The sequence below is a fragment of the Bufo bufo genome, chromosome 5 (genome assembly GCF_905171765.1).
Source record: "Bufo bufo chromosome 5, aBufBuf1.1, whole genome shotgun sequence".
Taxonomy (NCBI): Eukaryota; Metazoa; Chordata; class Amphibia; order Anura; family Bufonidae; genus Bufo; species Bufo bufo.
Window position 1 is genome coordinate 286,938,884 of NC_053393.1, and position 22,353 is coordinate 286,961,236.

Sequence of the window (22,353 nt, forward strand, 5' to 3'; positions counted from 1 at the left end):
TTTGCACAGTTATGCTAACAATACTATCTGCCCTGCTGTGCTGTCATTACCATACACTGTGTATAGTAAAGACAGCCTGGTCAGCCCTGCTGTGCTATTGTTATGATAATGAGAGAGCAGCAGAGCCAGCAGCCTGCAATGTGTATTACAGACTGTAGCACACAGCGCAAGCCAGGTCTGTCATTATCATACACAGTGTATGGTAATGACAGCGCAGCAGGGCAGGCGGCCCACTGCATAGTAAAAGGGCAGTCGGCCCACTGGGACGTTTCCCCTGGATGTGGTGGCGAGTGCCTGGGCTACAGCCACTACACATGTCTCTGCTCTCCGGTACTGCTGAGAAGAAAGGGGGATTTTGTGGGACAAACATGTCCCTATATCCTCCCATGTATCTCAGTTTCCTTCCTTGGTTCTCACAGGAGGAGTTTGGCACAAGTTTAGCAGAAGTTCCTACCATTAATCACAAGTTCCTTCTTTTTCTACAGGAGCTGCTTTGTGACGTGCAGCCTTGCGGCACCAGTTTCTAAAACATATGGACCTAAATTTACCACTAAAGTGAAGTAGGTGTCAGAAAAAAATTACCGGTTTGATAAGCAAAGTTATTACAACATAAAGTGACACATGTCCTATGGTAATAACTTTGCTGTGGTGGAGGTGGCTAGAGGGATAGGAAGGAAGGATAGGGAGGAGGAGGTAGGGGGAAAAGAGGAAAGCAAGAAAAAGGAAAAACTAGGGGCGGTGGGGGGGAGGGGTAATATTATTATTATTATTATTATTATTATTATTATTTATTTTTTTGTGGCAACCGACATACTACGGGTGGGGAGGTGGGGAAATATTTATATGTAACTACGGTAACTTATGTAACTATGTAAAAACAAGATATTTTGTCAAAAAAATTGCTGTAAGAATTGGAAAATTGTAATAAAGATCTATTTAAAAAAAAAAATGTCAGACATGTCAGATGCAAGCAATGACAGCATATGCCTTTTTATACATTTGCATTGTGGTTTTCATTATAAATGTAAACCATTATACAGTGACCAATCCATTGCATGACAGACACGTTATGGACCTCATTGACTTTTAATGGGGTCTGTCAGTTTCTGCCGAGGTATCTGTCTCCTTGATGAAAAAATAGAGCTAGATATACAGTAGTCTTACAGTATGTTATGTAACATCTGGCTCCAGTCATGTGAAGTATGTCACTTTGCCAGATTAAATAGTGACATTTAAATAATTTAAAACATTGCTAAATTTCTTACGGTTTTTTTTAGATTATATGCAAAACTATTTTTCTTTATTTTACAGAGATGGCTAGAACACAACAAACCAATTCGAAAACAACTGAAGGGTGAGTCAAACCATTACATACAGTAGTCCTAGTTGTCACTCTTTAATTTTGTGTTGTTTCCCAATTATTAAAGAAAATATTTTAGAAAACTTAAAATGTTTGCACTTTATGCTTCCTATTACTGAATCTGTTTTTGTTGTTGTGCATCTTAATTCCAGGAGGTATTCCTTGTTGTCTTATCTTTAGAGTACGATTTTTTGTACCAGACCCAAACACTCTACAGCAGGATCAAACAAGGTAATGTATTTTTGTTTTGTTTAACCCTTTGACTTTACCCCTTCAAGACCAAGCCAATTTTCACCATAAGGACCAAGCTGCATTTTGCAAATCTGACATGTTTAACTTTATGGGTTAATAACTCTGGAATGCTTTTAGTTATCAAAGCAACTCTGAGATTATTTTTTTCATGACTTATTGTACTTCATTTTAGTGGTAAATTTGAGTCAATATGTTTTACTTTTATTTATAAAAAAAATCCCAAATGTATGGTAAATTTGTAAAAATTCACTACTTTCTAAATTTGAATTTCTCTGGATTTTTTTTTTAGGGCAGATCGTGATACCTAATAAAATAATTATCACCTAACATTCCCCATATGTCTACTTCATGTTGGCATCCTTTTGTAAATGTAATTTTATTTTTTAGGACATTAGAACACTTTGAATTTTAGAAACAATTTTTAAATTTTTTAAAGAAAATTTCCAAACCCACTTTTTCAAGGACTAAAGCAATTCAGTTATGAAGCCATTTTCTGGGGCTTACAAAGTAGAAATCACCCATAAATGAACTTATTAGAACCTATTCCCCTCAAATTATTCAAAACTGATTTTACAAACTTTGTTAACCCTTTAGGTGTTTCATAAGAATTAAAGAAATTAAATTTTTTTGCAGATTTTCCACTTTTATAATTTTTTTCCCTGTAACATAGCAAGGGTTAACAGCCAAACAAAACTCATTATTTATTGCCCTGATTCTGCAGTTTATAAAAACACCCCATGTGTGGTAGTAAACTGCTGTATGGACAATATGGCAGGGCGCAGAAGGGCAGATTTCACTGGGATTATTTTAAGTTGCCATGTTCCATTTGAAGGCCCCCTAATGTACCCTACAGTAGAAACTCCCCAAAAATGACCCCATTTTGGAAACTGCTGGATAAGGTGACAATTTTATTTACTTGAAACAGAAGAAACCTCCAGCACGTAGTATGTTAAAACGCTGCATCATCTTTATTCCATCGTAGATACAGTCAATGTACAAAAGCAGTGGTCATCACCTCCCATCACCTCCCGTCAGACGACATGTTTCAAACCAGACGGTTCATAATCATGTTGATGTTTATTAATAACTGTCTGGTTCGAAATATGTCGGTCTGATGGGAGGTGATGACCACTGCTTTTGTACATTGACTGTATCTACGATGGAATAAAGATGATGCAGCGTTTTAACATACTACTGTCACCGCCAGTTCTGTGAGAAGGTCTGGCAGACGTTCTTCTCTACCTCTTGTATGATGTTCTTTGTTTTGGTTTCACTTGGTCATCTCCTTTCCTTCTGCCAGGTGTCACTTATTTAGACGTCGTCTTCCTTTATATTCCCTCCCATACTGCCTCACTTTGCAGTTTATACTACTTCCTGGATGAAGTGTTCACTGCTGGAGGCTGCTGCTGCTGTTTGCTCAGATAAGTCTTTTACTTTATTGTGTTTCCTTACTGGCTTGATTCTAGGTGACCCTGACTCCGTCCGTATTAAGTGCAGGGAGCCGGTGGTCATGTCCCCTCACTATTATAGGGTTTTCAGGTGTCACACAGTCTTAGGTACGTGGGCATGCAATCGTCTACCATTGAGACCCTTGCATATGCATAGCAGTCAGGAAGAGCTCTTAGGGTTTTATAAGGCTCACCTATATGCTCCTTAGTTTGGGATCAAGCCAGTCGGTCGTTTATTCATAAGTTCCAGCTATCTGCAACTTCACCTGTGACATTATAAACCGCCATAACTGTCTTAAGCATGGATCCGGTTTCAGCCTTGATTGACCGCATGCAAGGTCTTTCGCTGGAGGTAGCAGATCTCCGTAAAACTGTGTCTCAGTTTCAGGTGACCGGTTCTGCTGGCGTTCATGGAGTTTGTTCCGAGCCTAAGATCTCGCTTCCGGATATGTTCTCCGGGGGTAGTGAGAATTTTATTCGCTTTAGAGAGGCTTGCAAACTCAGTCTTGGGCCTTTTCGTTGCCGGTGGGGGCACGGCCCTTCCGATCGGTGGATGAATTTTTTGTAGCCCTGGGGCAGATATATGATGACCCGGATCGTATTGCTCTGGCTAAATCTAAACTGCGTCTTTTATGCCAGGGTAAACAGTCCGCAGAGATATATTGTTCTGAATTTCGGAGATAAGCAGCTGATACTGGTTGGAATGATGCTGCACTCCGAAGTCAATTTTGCCATTGTCTTTCGGAAAAATTGAAAGATGCATTCGCTTTTCATAAGAGACCAGCGTCGTTAGAGTCTGCCATGTCTCTAGCTGACAGGCGTCTTAGAGAGAGAGAGAGGAGACTACTCTTTCCTGTCATATTCAGCCCAAGAACAGTGGTCATTCAGTGTGCAGGGGTCTCAGGCTGTCTCAATCCCCTCTGAGGAGAAGGCCATGCAGCTGGATTTGCTTGCCTCTGATAGTAAAGGATTCAGCTCTCAGAGGAGGGTTTGTTTCTGTTATGGGGGTATAACTCATTTGGCTAATGTTTGCCCCTCTAGGAGATTCATGGAGTTTTCTGAGGGTAATAAAAAAAAAAACCTCTAAAAACTTTCCATTTGCTACTATTGGCAAGGTTGATGCGGAAATTGAAGGTTTGCTTTTTGCTTGTAGTTCCCGTTTTCTCCTACCTGCCAGGGTGACGCTGTACAGCAAGGACATTGTTTGTGAGATTTTTGTAGATAGTGGAGCAGCTGTCAATCTCATTGATAATCAATTTGCAACAACCCATGGTTTCAGGTATGCACTTTGGAAAAGGATATACCTGTTTTTGCTATCGATTCCGCTCCACTTTCTCAAAGCTCGTTAAAGGGCATAGTTCACAATATCTGTTTGACTGTGGGTGACGCTCATGTTGAGGATATGTCATGTTTCGTCTTAAGTGGATTACCTACTCCTCTAGTGTTGAGGCTACCCTGGCTCACTAAACATAACCCCACCATTGATTGGCAAGCGAGGCAAATAAATGGTTGGAGTGAGTTTTGCAGAGAGAATTGCCTCTCGGCGTCTCTTTCAGAGGTTTCTACCAAGACTGTGCCATATTTTCTCTCTGAATTTTCGGATGTGTTTTCCGAGAGTGGTGTCCAGGAGTTGCCCCCTCACCGGGAGTATGACTGCCCTATTAATCTCATCCCAGACGCCAAGCAGCCAAAATCACGACTATATAATCTCTCCCAACCTGAAAGAGTCGCTATGCGTACTTATATCTCTGAGAGCCTGAGAAAGGGACACATCCGACCCTCGAAGTCACCTGTTGCCGCTGTTTTGTGTTTTTTTAAAGAAAAAAGATGCTTCTTTAAGACCTTGTCTGGATTTCAGGGAGCTGAACCGTATCACGATTCGTGACCCATATCCGCTTCCTCTGATCCCGGACCTGTTTAACCAGATTGTTGGGGCTAAAGTTTTTTCTAAGTTGGATTTAAGAGGGGCATACAAACTAGTCAGGGTCAGGGAAGGGGACAAATGGAAGACGGCCTTCAATACCCCTGAGGGTCATTTTGAGAATTTGATTATGCCCTTTGGTTTGATGAATGTTCCTGCCGTCTTCCAACATTTTGTGAACAGTATTTTTTATTATTTAATGGGGAAATTCGTACTGGTGTATCTAGATGACATTTAGATTTTTTCTCCTGATTTCAAGACTCATCGAGACCACCTATGTCAGGTCTTGCTGATTCTGCGGGAGAATAAATTGTACGCTAAACTGGAAAAATGTCTGTTTTTCGGTTCTGGAGATTCAATTTCTGGGTTTTCTTCTCTCCGCTTCTGGTTTTCGGATGGACCCTGAGAAGGTCTGCGCTGTGCTTGATTGGGAGCTTCCTGAGAATCAGAAGGCGCTGATGCGGTTTTTGGGTTTTGCCAATTATTACAGAAAGTTCATTTTGAATTATTCCTCTGTTAAGCCACTCACTGATATGACTAAAAAGGGGTGGATTTTTCCTCGTGGTCGGTAGATGCGCTTAACCACCTCAGCCCCCAGTGCTTAAACACCCTGAAAGACCAGGCCACTTTTTACACTTCTGCACTACACTACTTTCACCGTTTATTGCTCGGTCATGCAACTTACCACCCAAATGAATTTTACCTCCTTTTCTTCTCACTAATAGAGCTTTCATTTGGTGGTATTTCATTGCTGCTGACATTTTTACTTTTTTTGTTATTAATCGAAATTTAACGATTTTTTTGCAAAAAAATGAAATTTTTCACTTTCAGTTGTAAAATTTTGCAAAAAAAACGAGATCCATATATAAATTTTGCTCTAAATTTATTGTTCTACATGTCTTTGATAAAAAAAAAATGTTTGGGTAAAAAAAAAATGGTTTGGGTAAAAGTTATAGCGTTTACAAACTATGGTACAAAAATGTGAATTTCCGCTTTTTGAAGCAGCTCTGACTTTCTGAGCACCTGTCATGTTTCCTGAGGTTCTACAATGGCCAGACAGTACAAACACCCCAGAAATGACCCCATTTCGGAAAGTAGACACCCTAAGGTATTCACTGATGGGCATAGTGAGTTCATAGAACTTTTTATTTTTTGTCACAAGTTAGCGGAAAATGATGATTTATTTTTTTTTTTTTTCTTACAAAGTCTCATATTCCACTAACTTGTGACAAAAAATAAAAACTTCCATGAACTCACTATGCCCATCAGTGAATACCTTGGGGTGTCTTTTACATATACCCATGCTGGGTGAGATAAATATTTTGGTCAAATGCCAACTTTGTATAAAAAAATGGGAAAAGTTGTCTTTTGCCAAGATATTTCTCTCACCCAGCATGGGTATATGTAAAATGACACCCCAAAACACATTCCCCAACTTCTTCTGAATATGGAGATACCAGATGTGTGACACTTTTTTGCAGCCTAGGTGGGCAAAGGGGCCCATATTCCAAAGAGCACCTTTCGGATTTCACTGGTCATTTTTTACAGAATTTGATTTCAAACTCCTTACCACACATTTGGGCCCCTAGAATGCCAGGGCAGTATAACTACCCCACAAGTGACCCCATTTTGGAAAGAAGACACCCCAAGGTATTCGCTGATGGGCATAGTGAGTTCATGGAAGTTTTTATTTTTTGTCACAAGTTAGTGGAATATGAGACTTTGTAAGAAAAAATAAAAATAAAAAATCATCATTTTCCACTAACTTGTGACAAAAAATAAAAAATTCTAGGAACTCGCCATGCCCCTCATGGAATACCTTGGGGTGTCTTCTTTCCAAAATGGGGTCACTTGTGGGGTAGTTATACTGCCCTGGCATTCTAGGGGCCCAAATGTGTGGTAAGGAGTTTGAAATCAAATTCTGTAAAACATGACCAGTGAAATCCGAAAGGTGCTCTTTGGAATGTGGGCCCCTTTGCCCACCTAGGCTGCAAAAAAGTGCCACACATGTGGTATCGCCGTATTCAGGAGAAGTTGGGGAATGTGTTTTGGGGTGTCATTTTACATATACCCATGCTGGGTGAGATAAATATCTTGGTCAAATGCCAACTTTGTATAAAAAAATGGGAAAAGTTGTCTTTTGCCAAGATATTTCTCTCACCCAGCATGGGTATATGTAAAATGACACCCCAAAACACATTCCCCAACTTCTCCTGAATACGGCGATACCAGATGTGTGACACTTTTTTGCAGCCTAGATGCGCAAAGGGGCCCATATTCCTTTTATGAGGGCATTTTTAGACATTTGGATCCCAGACTTCTTCTCACGCTTTAGGGCCCCTAGAATGCCAGGGCAGTATAAATACCCCACATGTGACCCCATTTTGGAAAGAAGACATCCCAAGGTATTCAATGAGGGGCATGGCGAGTTCATAGTTTTTTTTTTTTTTTTGGCACAAGTTAGCGGAAATTGATTTTATTTATTTTTTTCTCACAAAGTCTCCCTTTCCGCTAACTTGGGACAAAAATTTTAATCTTTCATGGACTCAATATGCCCCTCACGGAATACCTGGGGGTGTCTTCTTTCCGAAATGGGGTCACATGTGGGGTATTTATACTGCCCTGGCATTCTAGGGGCCCTAAAGCGTGAGAAGAAGTCTGGAATATAAATGTCTAAAAATTTTTACGCATTTGGATTCCGTGAGGGGTATGGTGAGTTCATGTGAGATTTTATTTTTTGACACAAGTTAGTGGAATATGAGACTTCGTAAGAAAAAAATAATAATTTCCGCTAACTTGGGCCCAAAAAATGTCTGAATGGAGCCTTACAGAGGGGTGATCAATGACAGGGGGGTGATCAATGACAGGGGGGTGATCAGGGAGTCTATATGGGGTGATCACCCCCCTGTCATTGATCACCCCCCTGTCATTGATCACCCCCCCTGTAAGGCTCCATTCAGACGTCCGTATGCGTTTTGCGGATCCGATCCATCTATCAGTGGATCCGTAAAAATCATGTGGACATCTGAATGGAGCTTTACAGGGGTGTGATCAATGACAGGGGGGTAATCAATGACAGGGGGGTGATCAGGGAGTTTATATGGGGTGATCACCACAGTCATTGATCACGCCCCTGTAAGGCTTTATTCAGACGTCCATATGCGTTTTGCGGATCCGATCCATCTATCAGTGGATCCGTAAAAATCATGCGGACATCTGAATGGATCTTACAGGGGGGTAATCAATGACAGGGGGGTGATCAGGGAGTCTATATGGGGTGATCACCACAGTCATTGATCACGCCCCTGTAAGGCTCCATTCAGATGTCCGTATGCGTTTTGTGGATCCAATCCATCTATCAGTGGATCCGTAAAAATCATGCGGACATCTGAATGGAGCTTTACAGGGGTGTGATCAATGACAGGGGGGTAATCAATGACAGGGGGGGTGATCAGGGAGTCTATATGGGGTGATCACCACAGTCATTGATCACGCCCCTGTAAGGCTTTATTCAGACGTCCGTATGCGTTTTGCTGATCCGATCCATCTATCAGTGGATCCGTAAAAATCATGCGGACATCTGAATGGAGCTTTACAGGGGGGTGATCAATGACAGGGGGGTAATCAATGACAGGGGGTGATCAGGGAGTCTATATGGGGTAATCAGGGGTGATCAAGGGTGATCAAGGGTGAATAAGGGGTTAATAAGTGACAGGGGGGGGGTGTAGTGTAGTGGTGCTTGGTGCAACATATTACTGAACTGCCTGTGTCCTCTGGTGGTCGATCCAAACAAAGGGGACCACCAGAGGACCAGGTAGCAGGTATATTAGACGCTGTTATCAAAACAGCGTCTAATATACCTGTTAGGGGTTTAAAAAATCACATCTCCAGCCTGCCAGCGAACGATCGCCGCTGGCAGGCTGGAGATCAACTCTCTTACCTTCCGTTCCTGTGAGCGCGCGCGCCTGTGTGCGCGCGTTCACAGGAAATCCCGGCTCACGCGAGATGACGCGTATATGCGTCGCTGAGCGCAGGGCTGCCACCTCCGGAACGCGAATCTGCGTTAGGCGGTCCGGAGGTGGTTAAAACCTTTTCTAGTATTAAAGAGAGTTTTGCTTCCGCTCCCATTTTGGTACAACCTGATGTCTCTCTACCTTTTATTGTTGAGGTGGATGCTTCTGAGGTGGGTGTGGGTGCGGTCTTATCTCAGGGTCCCTCTCCTGCCAAATGGCGACTGTGTGCCTTTTTCTGAAGGAAACTCTCCTCTGCAGAGAGAAATTACGATGTGAGAGATAGGGAGTTGTTGGCCATCAAATTAGCTTTTGAGGAATGGTTAGAGGGAGCCAGACAACCTATTACCGTGTTTACCAACCATAAGAATCTGGCCTACTTGGAATCGACCAAGCGTCTGAACCCGAGACAGGCCAGATGGTCGTTGTTCTTTTCTAGGTTTAATTTTGTTGTTACGTTCCACCCTGGGGTTAAAAATTTGAAGGCGGATGCCCTGTCACGTTGTTTTCTGGGAGGGGGGAACTTTGAAGACCCGGGTCCCATTTTGGCTGAAGGGGTGGTCGTCTCGGCTCTTTATCCTGATTTGGAGGCAGAGGTTCAGGCAGCCCAGGCAGAGGCTCCTGATCTTTGTCCTCCTGGGAGGTTTTTTGTGCCTCTCGCTTTATGACACAAGGTTTTTAAGGAGCACCACGATACTGTCCTTGCTGGGCACCCGGGGAGTAGAGCCACAGTGGATCTCATTGCTCGGAGATTCTGGTGGCCGGCTCTTCGTAAGACAGTTGAGGGTTTTGAGGCAGCCTGCGAGACCTGCGCTCGTGCCAAGGTACCTGTCACGGATGGTGTTGCAGGAAACAATAAGTAACAAATAAAGATCCGACTGACTTGATCGCAGTCAGGGAGACTCCTAGGAAACCCCTAGATCTGGCCCTGACTCCTGTCAGTGTATATAGACCCTGAAGGTGGAAAAATACATACTTTAGAACCTAAACCCTAATAGCCCTGAGATGCCCTACAGTTAGTGAAAGGGAATGAGACTACTGGTTCCTTCTCAGGTGAATGAAACAGCGTCTCCCTGAGGCCTAGTAACAACAAGCATAAGGGAACAACCAAATACAAGTTCATACAATCTATCAGAGGAAGAAAAACAAATACTAGGGAGGGGTCTAAAATTTGCGCCCACGAAACAGTTAAATAGATTTCAGACGTTCCTAGATATACACAGATTTGTGAAAAAACTGAACATTGCGAAATATTGCATGAGTAATCAGAGTGCCCCCTTGAAAAATGCAGTCAATGCACCATTGGTTGCATCTGAAAAAGACACAACCAAGGAAAAGGACATAATACACACCCAGCTTCGGGAAAAATCAAAGTTTTTACCGAAAAATACCAACAATGAATACATTGATGCCTTTAACCCCTTAAGGACACAGCCTTATTTCACCTTAAGGACCAGGCCATTTTTTGCAAAATGTCACTTTAAGTGCTGATAACTTTAAAACACTTTGACTTATCCAAGCCATTCTGAGATAGTTTTTTCCGTCACATATTGTACTTCATGACACTGGTAAAATGAAGTAAAAAAAATTTTTTTTTTTGCATTAAAAAATACCTCATTTACCCAAAATTTTTAAAAATTTGCATTTTTCAAAGTTTCAGTTTCTCTACTTCTGTAATACATAGTAATACCCCCAAAAATTGTGATGACTTTACATTCCCCATATGTCTACTTCATGTTTGAATTATTTTGGGAATGATATTTTATTTTTTGGGGATTTTACAAGGCTTAGAAGTTTAGAAGCAAATCTTGAAATTTTTCAGAAATCCAATTTTTAGGGACCACTACAGGTCTGAAGTCACTTTGCAAGGCTTACATAATAGAAACCACCCAAAAATGACCCCATTCTATAAACTACACCCCTCAAGGTATTCAAAACTGATTTTACAAACTTCGTTAACCCTTTAGGTGTTGCACAAGAGTTATTGGCAAATGGGTATGAAATTTGTGAATTTCATTTTTTTGCCTAATTTTCCATTTTAACTCATTTTTTTCACTAAAAAAGCAAAGGTTAACAGCCAAACAAGACTGTATATTTATTGCCCTGACTCTGCCGTTTACAGAAACACCCTATATGTGGCCGTAAACTACTGTACGGCCACACAGCGGGGCGTAGAGTGAAAGGTGCGCCGTTTTGTTTTTGGAAGGCAGATTTTGCTGGACTGGTTTATTTACACCATGTCCCATTTGAAGCCCCCCTGATGCACCCCTAGAGTAGAAACTCCATAAAAGTGACCCCATCTAAGAAACTACACCCCTCAAGGTATTCAAAACTGCTTTTACAAACTTCGTTAACCCTTTAGGTGTTGCACAAGAATTATTGGCAAATGGGGATGATATTTGTGAATTTCATTTTTTTGCCTAAATTTAACCCATTTTTTCCACTAACAAAGCAAGGGTTAACAGCCAAACAAGACTGTATCTTTATTGCCCTGACTCTGCCGTTTACAGAAACACCCCAAATGTGGCCGTAAACTACTGTACGGCCACACAGCGGGGCGTAGAGTGAAAGGTGCGCCGTTTTGTTTTTGGAAGGCAGATTTTGCTGGACTGGTTTTTTGACACCATGTCCCATTTGAAGCCCCCCTGATGCACCCCTAGAGTAGAAACTCCATAAAAGTGACCCCATCTAAGAAACTAAACCCCTCAAGGTATTCAAAACTGATTTTACAAACTTTGTTAACCCTTTAGGTGTTGCACAAGATTTAATGGAAAATAGAGATACAATTTCAAAATTTCACTTTTTTGGCAGATTTTCCATTTTAATATTTTTTTTCCAGTTACAAAGCAAGGGTTAACAGCCAAACAAAACTCATTATTTATGGCCCTAATTCTGTAGTTTACAGAAACACCCCATATGTGGTCGTAAACAGCTGTACGGTCACACGGCAGGGCGCAGAAGGAAAGGAATGCCATACGGTTTTTGGAAGGCAGATTTTGCTGGACTGGTTTTTTTGACACCATGTCCCATTTGAAGCCCCCCTGATGCACCCCTAGAGTAGAAACTCCAAAAAAGTGACCCTATTTTAGAAATGACGGGATAGGGTGGCAGTTTTGTTGGTACTAGTTTAGGGTACATATGATTTTTGGTTGCTCTATATTACACTTTTTGTGCGGCAAGGTAACAAGAAATAGCTTTTTTGGCACCGTTTTTTTTTTTTGTTATTTACAACATTCATCTGACAGGTTAGATCATGTGGTAATTTTATAGAGCCGGTTGTCACGGATGCGGCGATACCTAATATGTATACAATTTTTTTTATTTATGTAAGTTTTACACAATGATTTAATTTTTAAAACAAAAAAAAGTTTTAGTGTCTCTATAGTCTAAAGGCCATAGTTTTTTCAATTTTTGGGTGATTATCTTAAGTAGGGTCTCATTTTTTGAGGGATTAGATGACGGTTTGATTGGCACTATTTTTGGGTGCATATGACTTTTTGATCGCTTGCTATTACACTTTTTGTGACGTAAGATGACAAAAAATGGCTTTTTTTACACCGTTTTTATTTTTTTTACGGTGGTCATCTGAGGGGTTAGGTCATGTGATATTTTTATAGAGCCGGTCGATACGGACTCGGCGATACCTAATATGTATACTTTTTTTAATTTATGTAAGTTTTACACAATGATTTAATTTTTGAAACAAAAAAAATCATGTTTTAGTGTTTCCATAGTCTAAGAGCCATAGTTTTTTTCAGTTTTTGGGCGATTATCTTGGGTAGGGTATGATTTTTGCGGGATGAGATGACGGTTTAATTGTTAAAATTTTGGCGTACATGCGACTTTTTTGATCACTTTTATTACCTTTTTTTGGGAAGTAAGGTGGGCAAAATTTCAATTTTATCATAGTTTTTTATTTTTTATTTTTATGGCGTTCACCGTTTGGGTAAAGTAACATGACCGTTTTATAGATCAGGTCGTTACGGACGCGGCGATACCAAACATAAAATTTAACTTTTTTCATTTTTTATCAGTGATAAATGTGTTTTTTGATTTTTACTTTTTTTTCACTATTTTTTTGACCCAGACCCACTTGGTTCTTGAAGCTCCAGTGGGTCTGATGTCTGTATAATACAGTACAGTACACTATATAGGGTACTGCACTGTATTTTACTTACACTTTGTCTGAACAGATCTCTGCCTTTAGCACAGATCTGTTCAGCACCATGTACAGCAGGATGCCTGAGAAAGCATCCTGTTGCCATGGGAACCTTCCCCGTCTGCCACAACTTCGCAGACAGGGAAGTGTAAGGACGGGTCTGTCGGGGGGCAGTCCCAGGCTATGAGCTGTGCTCTACGATTGGCCAGCGCTGCAGCAAGGGACAACCCTAATACAAAAACTCTGCCCAGTACAACAGAGGGAGCTGCAGACACCGGTGCCTATACCGGGCGAACGGAGCGGCGCCCAGACATACTAGTAGGTGCAGGGGGACCCCTGGGTGCCGCTCTGCCCACTGATATAGTTAGTTTTTAGTTTTTAAGGAGAAAAAAGCCCTGCAAAATCTGGAAGCTAACCCTTTGATTGTAATAAAACCTGCAGATAAAGAGGGGGGGGGGGGGGTAGTCGTGATGGATAAGGAGAAATATGAGATGGAAATGTGTAGATTGTTGGCAGATGAGACTACATATAGGAAGTTAAAAAGTGACCCCACAAAAGTATATAAGAACACTTTGGATATATTATTAAGAGACGGTCTTAGGGATGATATATTAAATAAGAAGGAATTTGAATATCTAACGGTGAAATATCCAGTAACCCCTGTGATATATCACCTACCAAAAATACACAAGTTTCTCCTCCATCCCCCAGGTAGGCCCATAGTCTCAGGGATAAATTCCCTTACAAGCAGGATCACAGAGTACATAGATTTCCACCTACAAAAATATGTCACACGTATTCCTTCTTATTTGAAGGATACGGGTAGCGTATTAGATCTCATAAAAAAACTTGAGACACATGGAGAGGAGGTATGGCTGGCGACAGTCGATGTGGCCTCATTATATACCGTGATACCGAAGGCCCTAGGAGTAAAAGCCATAGAGAACCAGGTGTCAAAAGATCCACTAATGACAGACACGCAGGGTACTTTTATCGTGAGATGTGTGGAGTATTGTTTAGATCATAATTATTTTTGGTTTGATGGGAATTTTTACGTCCAATGCACCGGAACCGCAATGGGCGCGAAATTCGCACCTAGTTTCGCGAATATTTTTATGGGGGCATGGGAGGAGGAGAACATTATCCCAATATTAGGAAGGAAAATTGATGGAGGTGAATTGCGGGTATGGAGGAGATTCATCGACGACTGCCTCTTAATCTGGGTAGGAGAAAAGTGGGCTGGAAGCACTCATTCAAAATTTGAATGAGAACAACTGGAATTTGCACTTTACCAGCAATATAAGCAATGTGGAGGTTAATTTCCTAGATCTGTGTATTTCCCTGGAAAATGGAAGGTTGGTCACGAAAACTTACTTTAAAGAAACAGACGTGAATGCATATATTGATAAGACTAGCTGCCACCAGGATATATGGTTAGATAACATCCCAAAAGGGCAGTTTAAAAGAATAGCACGTAACTGTACAAAAGTAGAAGATTATAGGAAACAGAGTAAAGTGATTAAAGGAAGGTTTGTGGAAAAAGGATATGAGGAGGAGGAGTTGGAAGAGTGCCGTAAAAATTAAGGGTTTTTGAAAAACGCAATTAAAAGAAACTGGGCAATATTGAAGAATGACCCCATTTTAGGGAAAGAGATACCAAGGAGGCCAGAAATAATATATAAGAAGGCCCCTAATCTGAATACACGCTTAGTACATAGCGCAATTTCGACTGTCCCCAAAAAGAAAGACACGCAGAAATTCACATGGTGCGGCTTTTGTAAAGGCTGCAAGAATAGAATCCTGAGAGAGAGAATGCAGCATGTGGGGGTAGTAAAGTCCACAGTAAATGGACAAGAGTTTAAAGTGAAAGGGGGCGTGTCCTGTAAGAATGAAGGGGTGATATACGTACTGGAGTGCCCTTGTGGCCTCCAGTACGTGGGAAGAACCCTCAGAAAACTGGAAGCTAGAATACAGGAACACATCCGTAACATTAAAAAAGGTCTAACCACCCATAGTGTCTCTATGCATTTTAAGGAGCACCATGAGAAGAACCCTAGAGGTTTGAAGTTCATGGGAGTAGAATTAGTTAAACTCCATTGGCAGGGTGGTGACCCAGTCATGCGAATAAATAGAAGAGAGATCGAATGGATATACAGATTAGGCACCCTTCAACCTAAAGGGATGAATATAGAATTTGATATCAAGCCGTGCCTGGTTTAGGTATATTTGGGGTATTGACATTGTATTGCGCCGGAGTAGTGGAATAAGGAATTGTCCAGAAAGGGAGGGCACTCACCTGGACGAGTGAATTCATGAATGAAGCACTTTTGTAGTCAGTCATTGGTTGATCTAGCCGTGTTTATTATATAACTCCCAAAGGGGACAGTCAGCATGAAAAAACCATTGCGATTTTTTGTGGAATTTTTTTGTGAAAAAATGGAAAAAAAAATGTAAGAAATTAAAAAAAAAAAAATTGTGAAATTTTTTTACAATTTTTTTTTTTGTGAAAGTTTAATGTTTGATGGAGTGTATTTTATTTGCATTTTATTTATTTATTCTTTATGTATTTTATTCGGAAAATGAGCACTTTGGAGAAATCCCTGGAGCAATTAGATTAGTAATGCAATCATCAGGTGTGCCATGTGGGGGGAAGGGGGTTAAATAGCCGCCTACCCTAGGCATGGTAGATTCTCGCCCCTGACAAAGATTTATGTGAAACCCGGGTCGGGCTGTGCGGAAAGAATACTATCATATTGATATGCTGAATAACCTTTTTACTTCTGTGAGTATAATAAAACAAAAAGTTTTAACTGTGCCGGAGGTGCTCTCACTATTGTGTGATTTATGACATCTTGCAGAAAAGCCTTTAACGATCCAGCATAGATTTGATGAGCTTCAATATGGGTTGAAGCACACCACTATCCAACTGAAGGGTGTCTGTCTTGAGCCAGAGAAAGTGATTACCTGCATCCTGGAAAAACGCCTTGTGTGAACAAGGAGCAGCGCGGTCCCACTATATTAACACTTTGCATTTGTGAAGAACCCACTTCATTTCGGGAGACCAGCAGCGCAAGTACCGTTGAAACCTAGTGACTCATTTTATTTCATTTTATTGCACTACTGGCTTGCAACGGCTTATATCACAGAGAAAAAATAAATTGACTTTTTTTTATCTGCAAGGTATTGTGACACCCTGTATGAATGGTGTGCACACAGTACTGTCTGTGAGCCTGCAGCCTCTCACTGTCTGGAACTGCAATTATATAAAAAAAAATAATAATAATAAATTGACTTTTTTTTTATCTGCAAGGTACTGTCTGTGACACCCTGTATGAATGGTGTGCACACAGTACAATCTGTGAGCCTGCAGCCTCACTGTCTGGCAACTGCGATTATATATAAAAAAAAAATAATAAATTGACTTTTTTTTATCTGCAAGGTACTGTCTGTGACACCCTGTATGAATGGTGTGCACACAGTACAGTCTGTGAGCCTGTAGCCTCTCACACACGGGCAGGCAACTGCAATATATATATACAGTACAGACCAAAAGTTTGGACACACCTTCTCATTCAAAGAGTTTTCTTTATTTTCATAACTATGAAAATTGTAGATTCACACTGAAGGCATCAAAACTATGAATTAACACATCTGGAATTATATACATAACAAACAAGTGTGAAACAACTGAAAATATGTCATATTCTAGGTTCTTCAAAGTAGCAACCTTTTGCTTTGATTACTGCTTTGCACACTCTTGGCATTCTCTTGATGAGTGTAACGGACCGTTTCAGCAGACAAGGGGTTAAAATCCGTTTAGGCGATGTGCCCCTTTCTGAGAGACAGGCCCAGCTACTGCAGAACACCAAACTCCCGAACTGTATACAAAATAGCACTCCAAACTGGAACCTCACGAATAGCTGCTAGCAGACGAACAGGAATCAGCTTACACTCCTGGCAATCAGTCTCTAACAGCATACAGCGGATCCCCCCAATAACGAGACAAGGCTCCGTGTTGAGGGTCAAGCAGTGGTCTGAGGTGCTGGCACACCCAGCCTGTTTTTTATTACACTTGTTGCAAATACAGGTCCGCCCACAGGGAGGTATAAAACAACCAAGCCCATCTGGTGTACACGCCCCTAGGGGACCAGAATGAAGACTTGTGACATAGGACAGATATGCAGCACTGTAGGATACACAGAGACAATACATCCCCACAATGCATCATGGTTTCCTCCTCTCTGCCCTGGAGACACCCGAGGCGTAATCCAATTATCTCTCAAGACATTTAACTCTCAAGACAAAGAGAAATCACCAATACACATGTGAGAACAACAGGACAGACATCACCATTTAAACACACAATGGGACAATGGCACAATAGAAACACACCCAGCATTTTCCTCCCAAGCTGACAAGTTACACTTATTATAAATTGTTACAACTTTGTGAGTTTACATTGGCCATACATATGACTTACATCAATTTAAACAGTATAACTTGGGGACAAACCTATCCAAAATTCACTTGAATAGGTTCAGGGGTTTAAAAGTTAGTATGGGCCATAATCCTGAGGCAAGAGGCTGATAAACAGGCCTCTCCAAAACCCAGTGGCGAGGTTGGTTTCGCCACAATGAGCTTCAAGAGGTAGTCCCCTGAAATGGTTTTCACTTCACAGGTGTGCCCTGTCAGGTTTAATAAGTGGGATTATTTGCCTTATAAATGGGGTTGGGACCATCAGTTGCGTTGAGGAGAAGTCAGGTGGATACACAGCTGATAGTCCTACTGAATAGACTGTTAGAATTTGTATTATGGCAAGAAAAAAGCAGCTAAGTAAAGAAAAACGAGTGGCCATCATTACTTTAAAAAATGAAGGTCAGTCAGTCAGCCGAAAAATTGGGAAAACTTTGAAAGTAAGGGCTATTTGACCATGAAGGAGAGTGATGGGGTGCTGCGCCAGATGACCTGGCCTCCACAGTCACCGGACCTGAACCCAATCGAGATGGTTTGGGGTGAGCTGGACCGCAGAGTGAAGGCAAAAGGGCCAACAAGTGCTAAGCATCTCTGGGAACTCCTTCAAGACTGTTGGAAGACCATTTCAGGTGACTATATCTTGAAGCTCATCAAGAGAATGCCAAGAGTGTGCAAAGCAGTAATCAAAGCAAAATGTGGCTACTTTGAAGAACCTAGAATATGACATATTTTAAGTTTTCACACTTGTTTGTTATGTATATAATTCCACATGTGTTAATTCATAGTTTTGATGACTTCATAGTCATGAAAATAAAGAAAACTCTTTGAATGAGAAGGGGTGTCCACACTTTTGGTCTGTACTGTATATATATATATATATATATATATATAAAAAAAAAAAAAAAAAGCAGACTGATGTACCAGCCCTAAAAAGGGCTTTTTGGGGTGCTGTCAGGACGCTGTCCTTACAGCAGATGAGTATGTGGACACAGAACACTGCCCTAACTAACGCTTTCCCTATTAAATCAGCAGCAGCAGCACTGTCCCTCCTCTCACTAAGAATGCAGCTTCCGAATGAATCTAAAATGGATGCTGTCCAGGAGGTGGGAGGGTCTGGGAGGGAGGGTCTGCTGCTGATTGGCTGGAATGTGTCTGCTGACTGTGAGGTACAGGGTCAAAGTTTACACAATGATGACGAATATGGTGCGGACCGAACATTGCATATGTTCGCCCGCCGCGGCGAACGCGAACAAGCTATGTTCGAGAACAGTCAGAGTCAACCCACCGACCAGCACCAAAGACCTACAACATCATCTTGCTGCAAATGGAGTCACTGTGCATCATTCAACCATTCGGCGCACTTTATACAAGGAGATGCTGTATGCGAGAGTGATGCAGTGGAAGCGTTTTCTCCGCCCACAGCACAAAAAGTGCCGCTTGAGGTGGGCTAAAGCACATTTGGACAAGCCAGCTTCATTTTGGAATAAGGTGCTGTGGACTGATGAAACTAAAATTGAGTTATTTGGCCATAACAAGGGGCGTTATGCATGGAGGTAAAAGAACACAGCATTCCTACAGTAAAATATGGTGGTGGTTCCATCATGCTGTGGGGCTGTGTGGCCAGTGCAGGGACTGGGAATCTTGTCAAAGTTGAGGGACACATGGATTCCACTCAGTATCAGCAGATTCTGGAGACCAATGTCCAGGAATCAGTGACAAAGCTGAAGCTGCGCCGGGGCTGGATCTTTCAACAAGACAACGACCCTAAACACTGCTCAAAATCCACTAAGGCATTTATGCAAAAGAACAAGTACAACGTTCTGGAATGGCCATTTCAGTCCCCAGACCTGAATATAATTGAAAATCAGTGGTGTGACTTAAAGAGAGCTGTCCATGCTCAGAAGCCATCAAACCTGAATGAACTAAAGATGTTTTGTAAAGAGGAATGGTCCAAAATACCTTCAACCAGAATCCAGACTCTCTTTGGAGCCTACAGGAAGCGTTTAGAGGCTGTAATTTCTGCAAAAGGAGGATCTACTAAATATTGATTTCATTTCTTTTTTGTGGTGCCCAAATTTATGCACCTGCCTAATTTTGTTTAAACAATTATAGCACACTTTCTGTAAATCCAATAAACTTCATTTCACTTCTCAAATATCACTGTGTGTGTCTCCTATATGATATATTTAACTGAAATTTTTTATCGTAACAACCAACGATTTATACAGGAAAATCAAGACGATCAACAAGGTTGCCCAAACTTTCGCATCCCACTGTATGTGTGAGCGAAACAAACAATGTTCTGATTACATTACTGCTCCTGCTGTATGCACTGTAGTGGAGTCTGTTCCCCGCTGATTTTGCTGCCTTAGTCAGATAGCGTCAAACATGGCATCCCACGTGATCGGAAAGCAGTTTCTGTATTTTCTCACCGGGTCCTAGAGCGGGTAGCGTGTCGGCCTCTGTGCAAATTTAGTATAGAGGTTATAGTACTTAGTAACATAAGTGTTACAATTCTTGCGGATCCACAGTATTCCACAGTACAATTTCAAAGCTCTTTGTAAGTGCCAAATTACTGCATAGGAACACCAAACGCGTTTCGGAGACACATTCTTCTTCTTCAGTGGTGAACAGCATTGGTACATTAATTGCTTTATATAGGGTGGTTGACCCCTGAGGGGAGGAGTTCAGATGCTATATAGGTATTTTCAAACCATGGTCTGGGATTTATGAATCGATTATTCTTTCAGTAATATATACTAAAATACATATTTGTGTCCAAAAAGTAACAAATATGTATTTTAGTATATATTACTGAAAGAATAATCAATTCATAAATCCCAAACCTCAGGTGTCAACCACCATATATAAAGCAATTAATGTGCCATTGCTGTTCACCACTGAACAAGGAGAATGTGTCTACAAAACACATTTGGTGTTCCTATGCAGTAATTTGGCACTTACAAAGAGCTTTGAAATTGTACAATACTGTGGATCCGCAAGAATTGTAACATTTATGTTACTAAGTACTATAACCTCTATACTAACATCGCACAGTGGCTGACACTCTACCCGCTCTAGGACCCGGTGAGAAAATACAGAGACTGCTTTCCGATCACGTGGGACGCTATCTGACTAAGGCTCCATTCAAACTTCCGTAGAATGGGTCCGCATCCGTTCCGCAATTATCCGGAACAGGTGTGGACCCATTCATTCTCTATAGGGCTGGAAGAGATGTGGAGAGCACACTATGTGCTCTCCGCATCCGTATTTCCGGAGAGTGGCCCCAATCTTCCAGTCCGCAGCTCCGCAAGAAAATAGAGCATGTCCTATTCTTGTTCGCAATTGCGGACAAGAATAGGCATTTCTATGGGGGTGCCGGCCGGGTGTATTGCGGATCCGCAATTTGCGGATCCGCAATGCACTATGGACGTCTGAATGGAGCCTTAGTCGGCAAAAGCAGCGGGGAACAGACTCCATTACAGCGCATACAGCAGGAGCGGTAATGTATTCAGAACATTGTTTGTTTCGCTCACACATATAATGCGCTAGTGACTTCTATTGGATCCATAGACCTTGTGGTTTTATATAGAGGACAACTGCAAGAGAGGGGTCCCGTTATCTAAGGAGAGGGCACTCTCAAGATCCTCCTATATACCGTATATACTCGAGTATAAGCCGACCCAAGTATAAGCCGAGGCCCCTAATTTTACCCCAAAAAAAGGGAAAAATTATTGACTCGAGTATAAGACTAGGGTGGGAAATGCAGCTATAATGCAGAGTGTATGTGTATATAATGCACACACTCTACATTATATACACACATCTGCAAGAGGGTGACTCAAATTGATGGGAGTCTGACTCTGACTCCCTGTATTTAATGCAGAGTGTGTGCATTATATACACACACACTCTGCATTAAATACAGGGAGCCATCCACAGATCTCCCCCCTAAACAGTGCCATCCACAGATTTCCCCCCTAAACAGTGCCATCCACAGATCCCCCCTAAACAGTGCCATCCACAGATCCCCCCTCCCCTAAACAGTGCCATGATGGCACTGTTTAGGGGAGGGGTGATCTGTGGATGGCACTGTAGGGGGATCTGTGGATGGCACTGCCATCCACAGATCCCCCTACAGTGCCATCCACAGATCCCCCTCCCCGACGCTCACAGCAGTATATTTATAAACTACCGTAATCAGTAACTACTTTAACTTTAATCAACAGTCATCGCTCATTGCTGAGCTCTTAACTCTGATTATTTGGATATGGGATATCTTACCGGTACTTTGTCTTAGCTCCGGTAATAGCAGGCAGTGTGGGGGGCGGCGCTCACTTACTGACGTCATGCGCCTGCTCCCACTAGGCGGCGCAGGCGCGTGACGTCAGTGAGTGAGCGCCGCCCTCCTCACTGCCTGCTATTACCGGAGCTAGACTAGACTCGAGTATAAGACGAGGGGGCTTTTTGAGCACAAAAATATGTGCCAAAAAACTCGTCTTATACTCGAGTATATACGGTATTAACTTTCTATCAACAGAAAAAGACTCACTGACTATATTTATCTGCCATATGGGGAGCTCCATGTGATATGAAAAAGGACTGTGATACCCTTCTTAACAAATACCAACTGCCATTAACAAGGAAATTAAGGGCGACTCACAACTGATATATGTTTGATACTGAACTAAACATAACTATAAGACGCAAAAATTGTGATATATTACTTA

At 41.7% G+C, this 22,353-nt stretch overlaps 1 protein-coding gene across 1 annotated transcript in view; it reads left to right on the plus strand.

Moving 5' to 3' along the window:
* Positions 1-22,353, plus strand: part of PTPN3 (protein tyrosine phosphatase non-receptor type 3) — a 1,427,127-nt gene that overhangs the window by 251,730 nt on the left and 1,153,044 nt on the right. Inside the window, 2 exon segments of the mRNA XM_040432350.1 lie at positions 1,312-1,354; positions 1,513-1,591. Of these exon segments, the coding sequence (XP_040288284.1) occupies positions 1,312-1,354; positions 1,513-1,591 (122 nt within the window).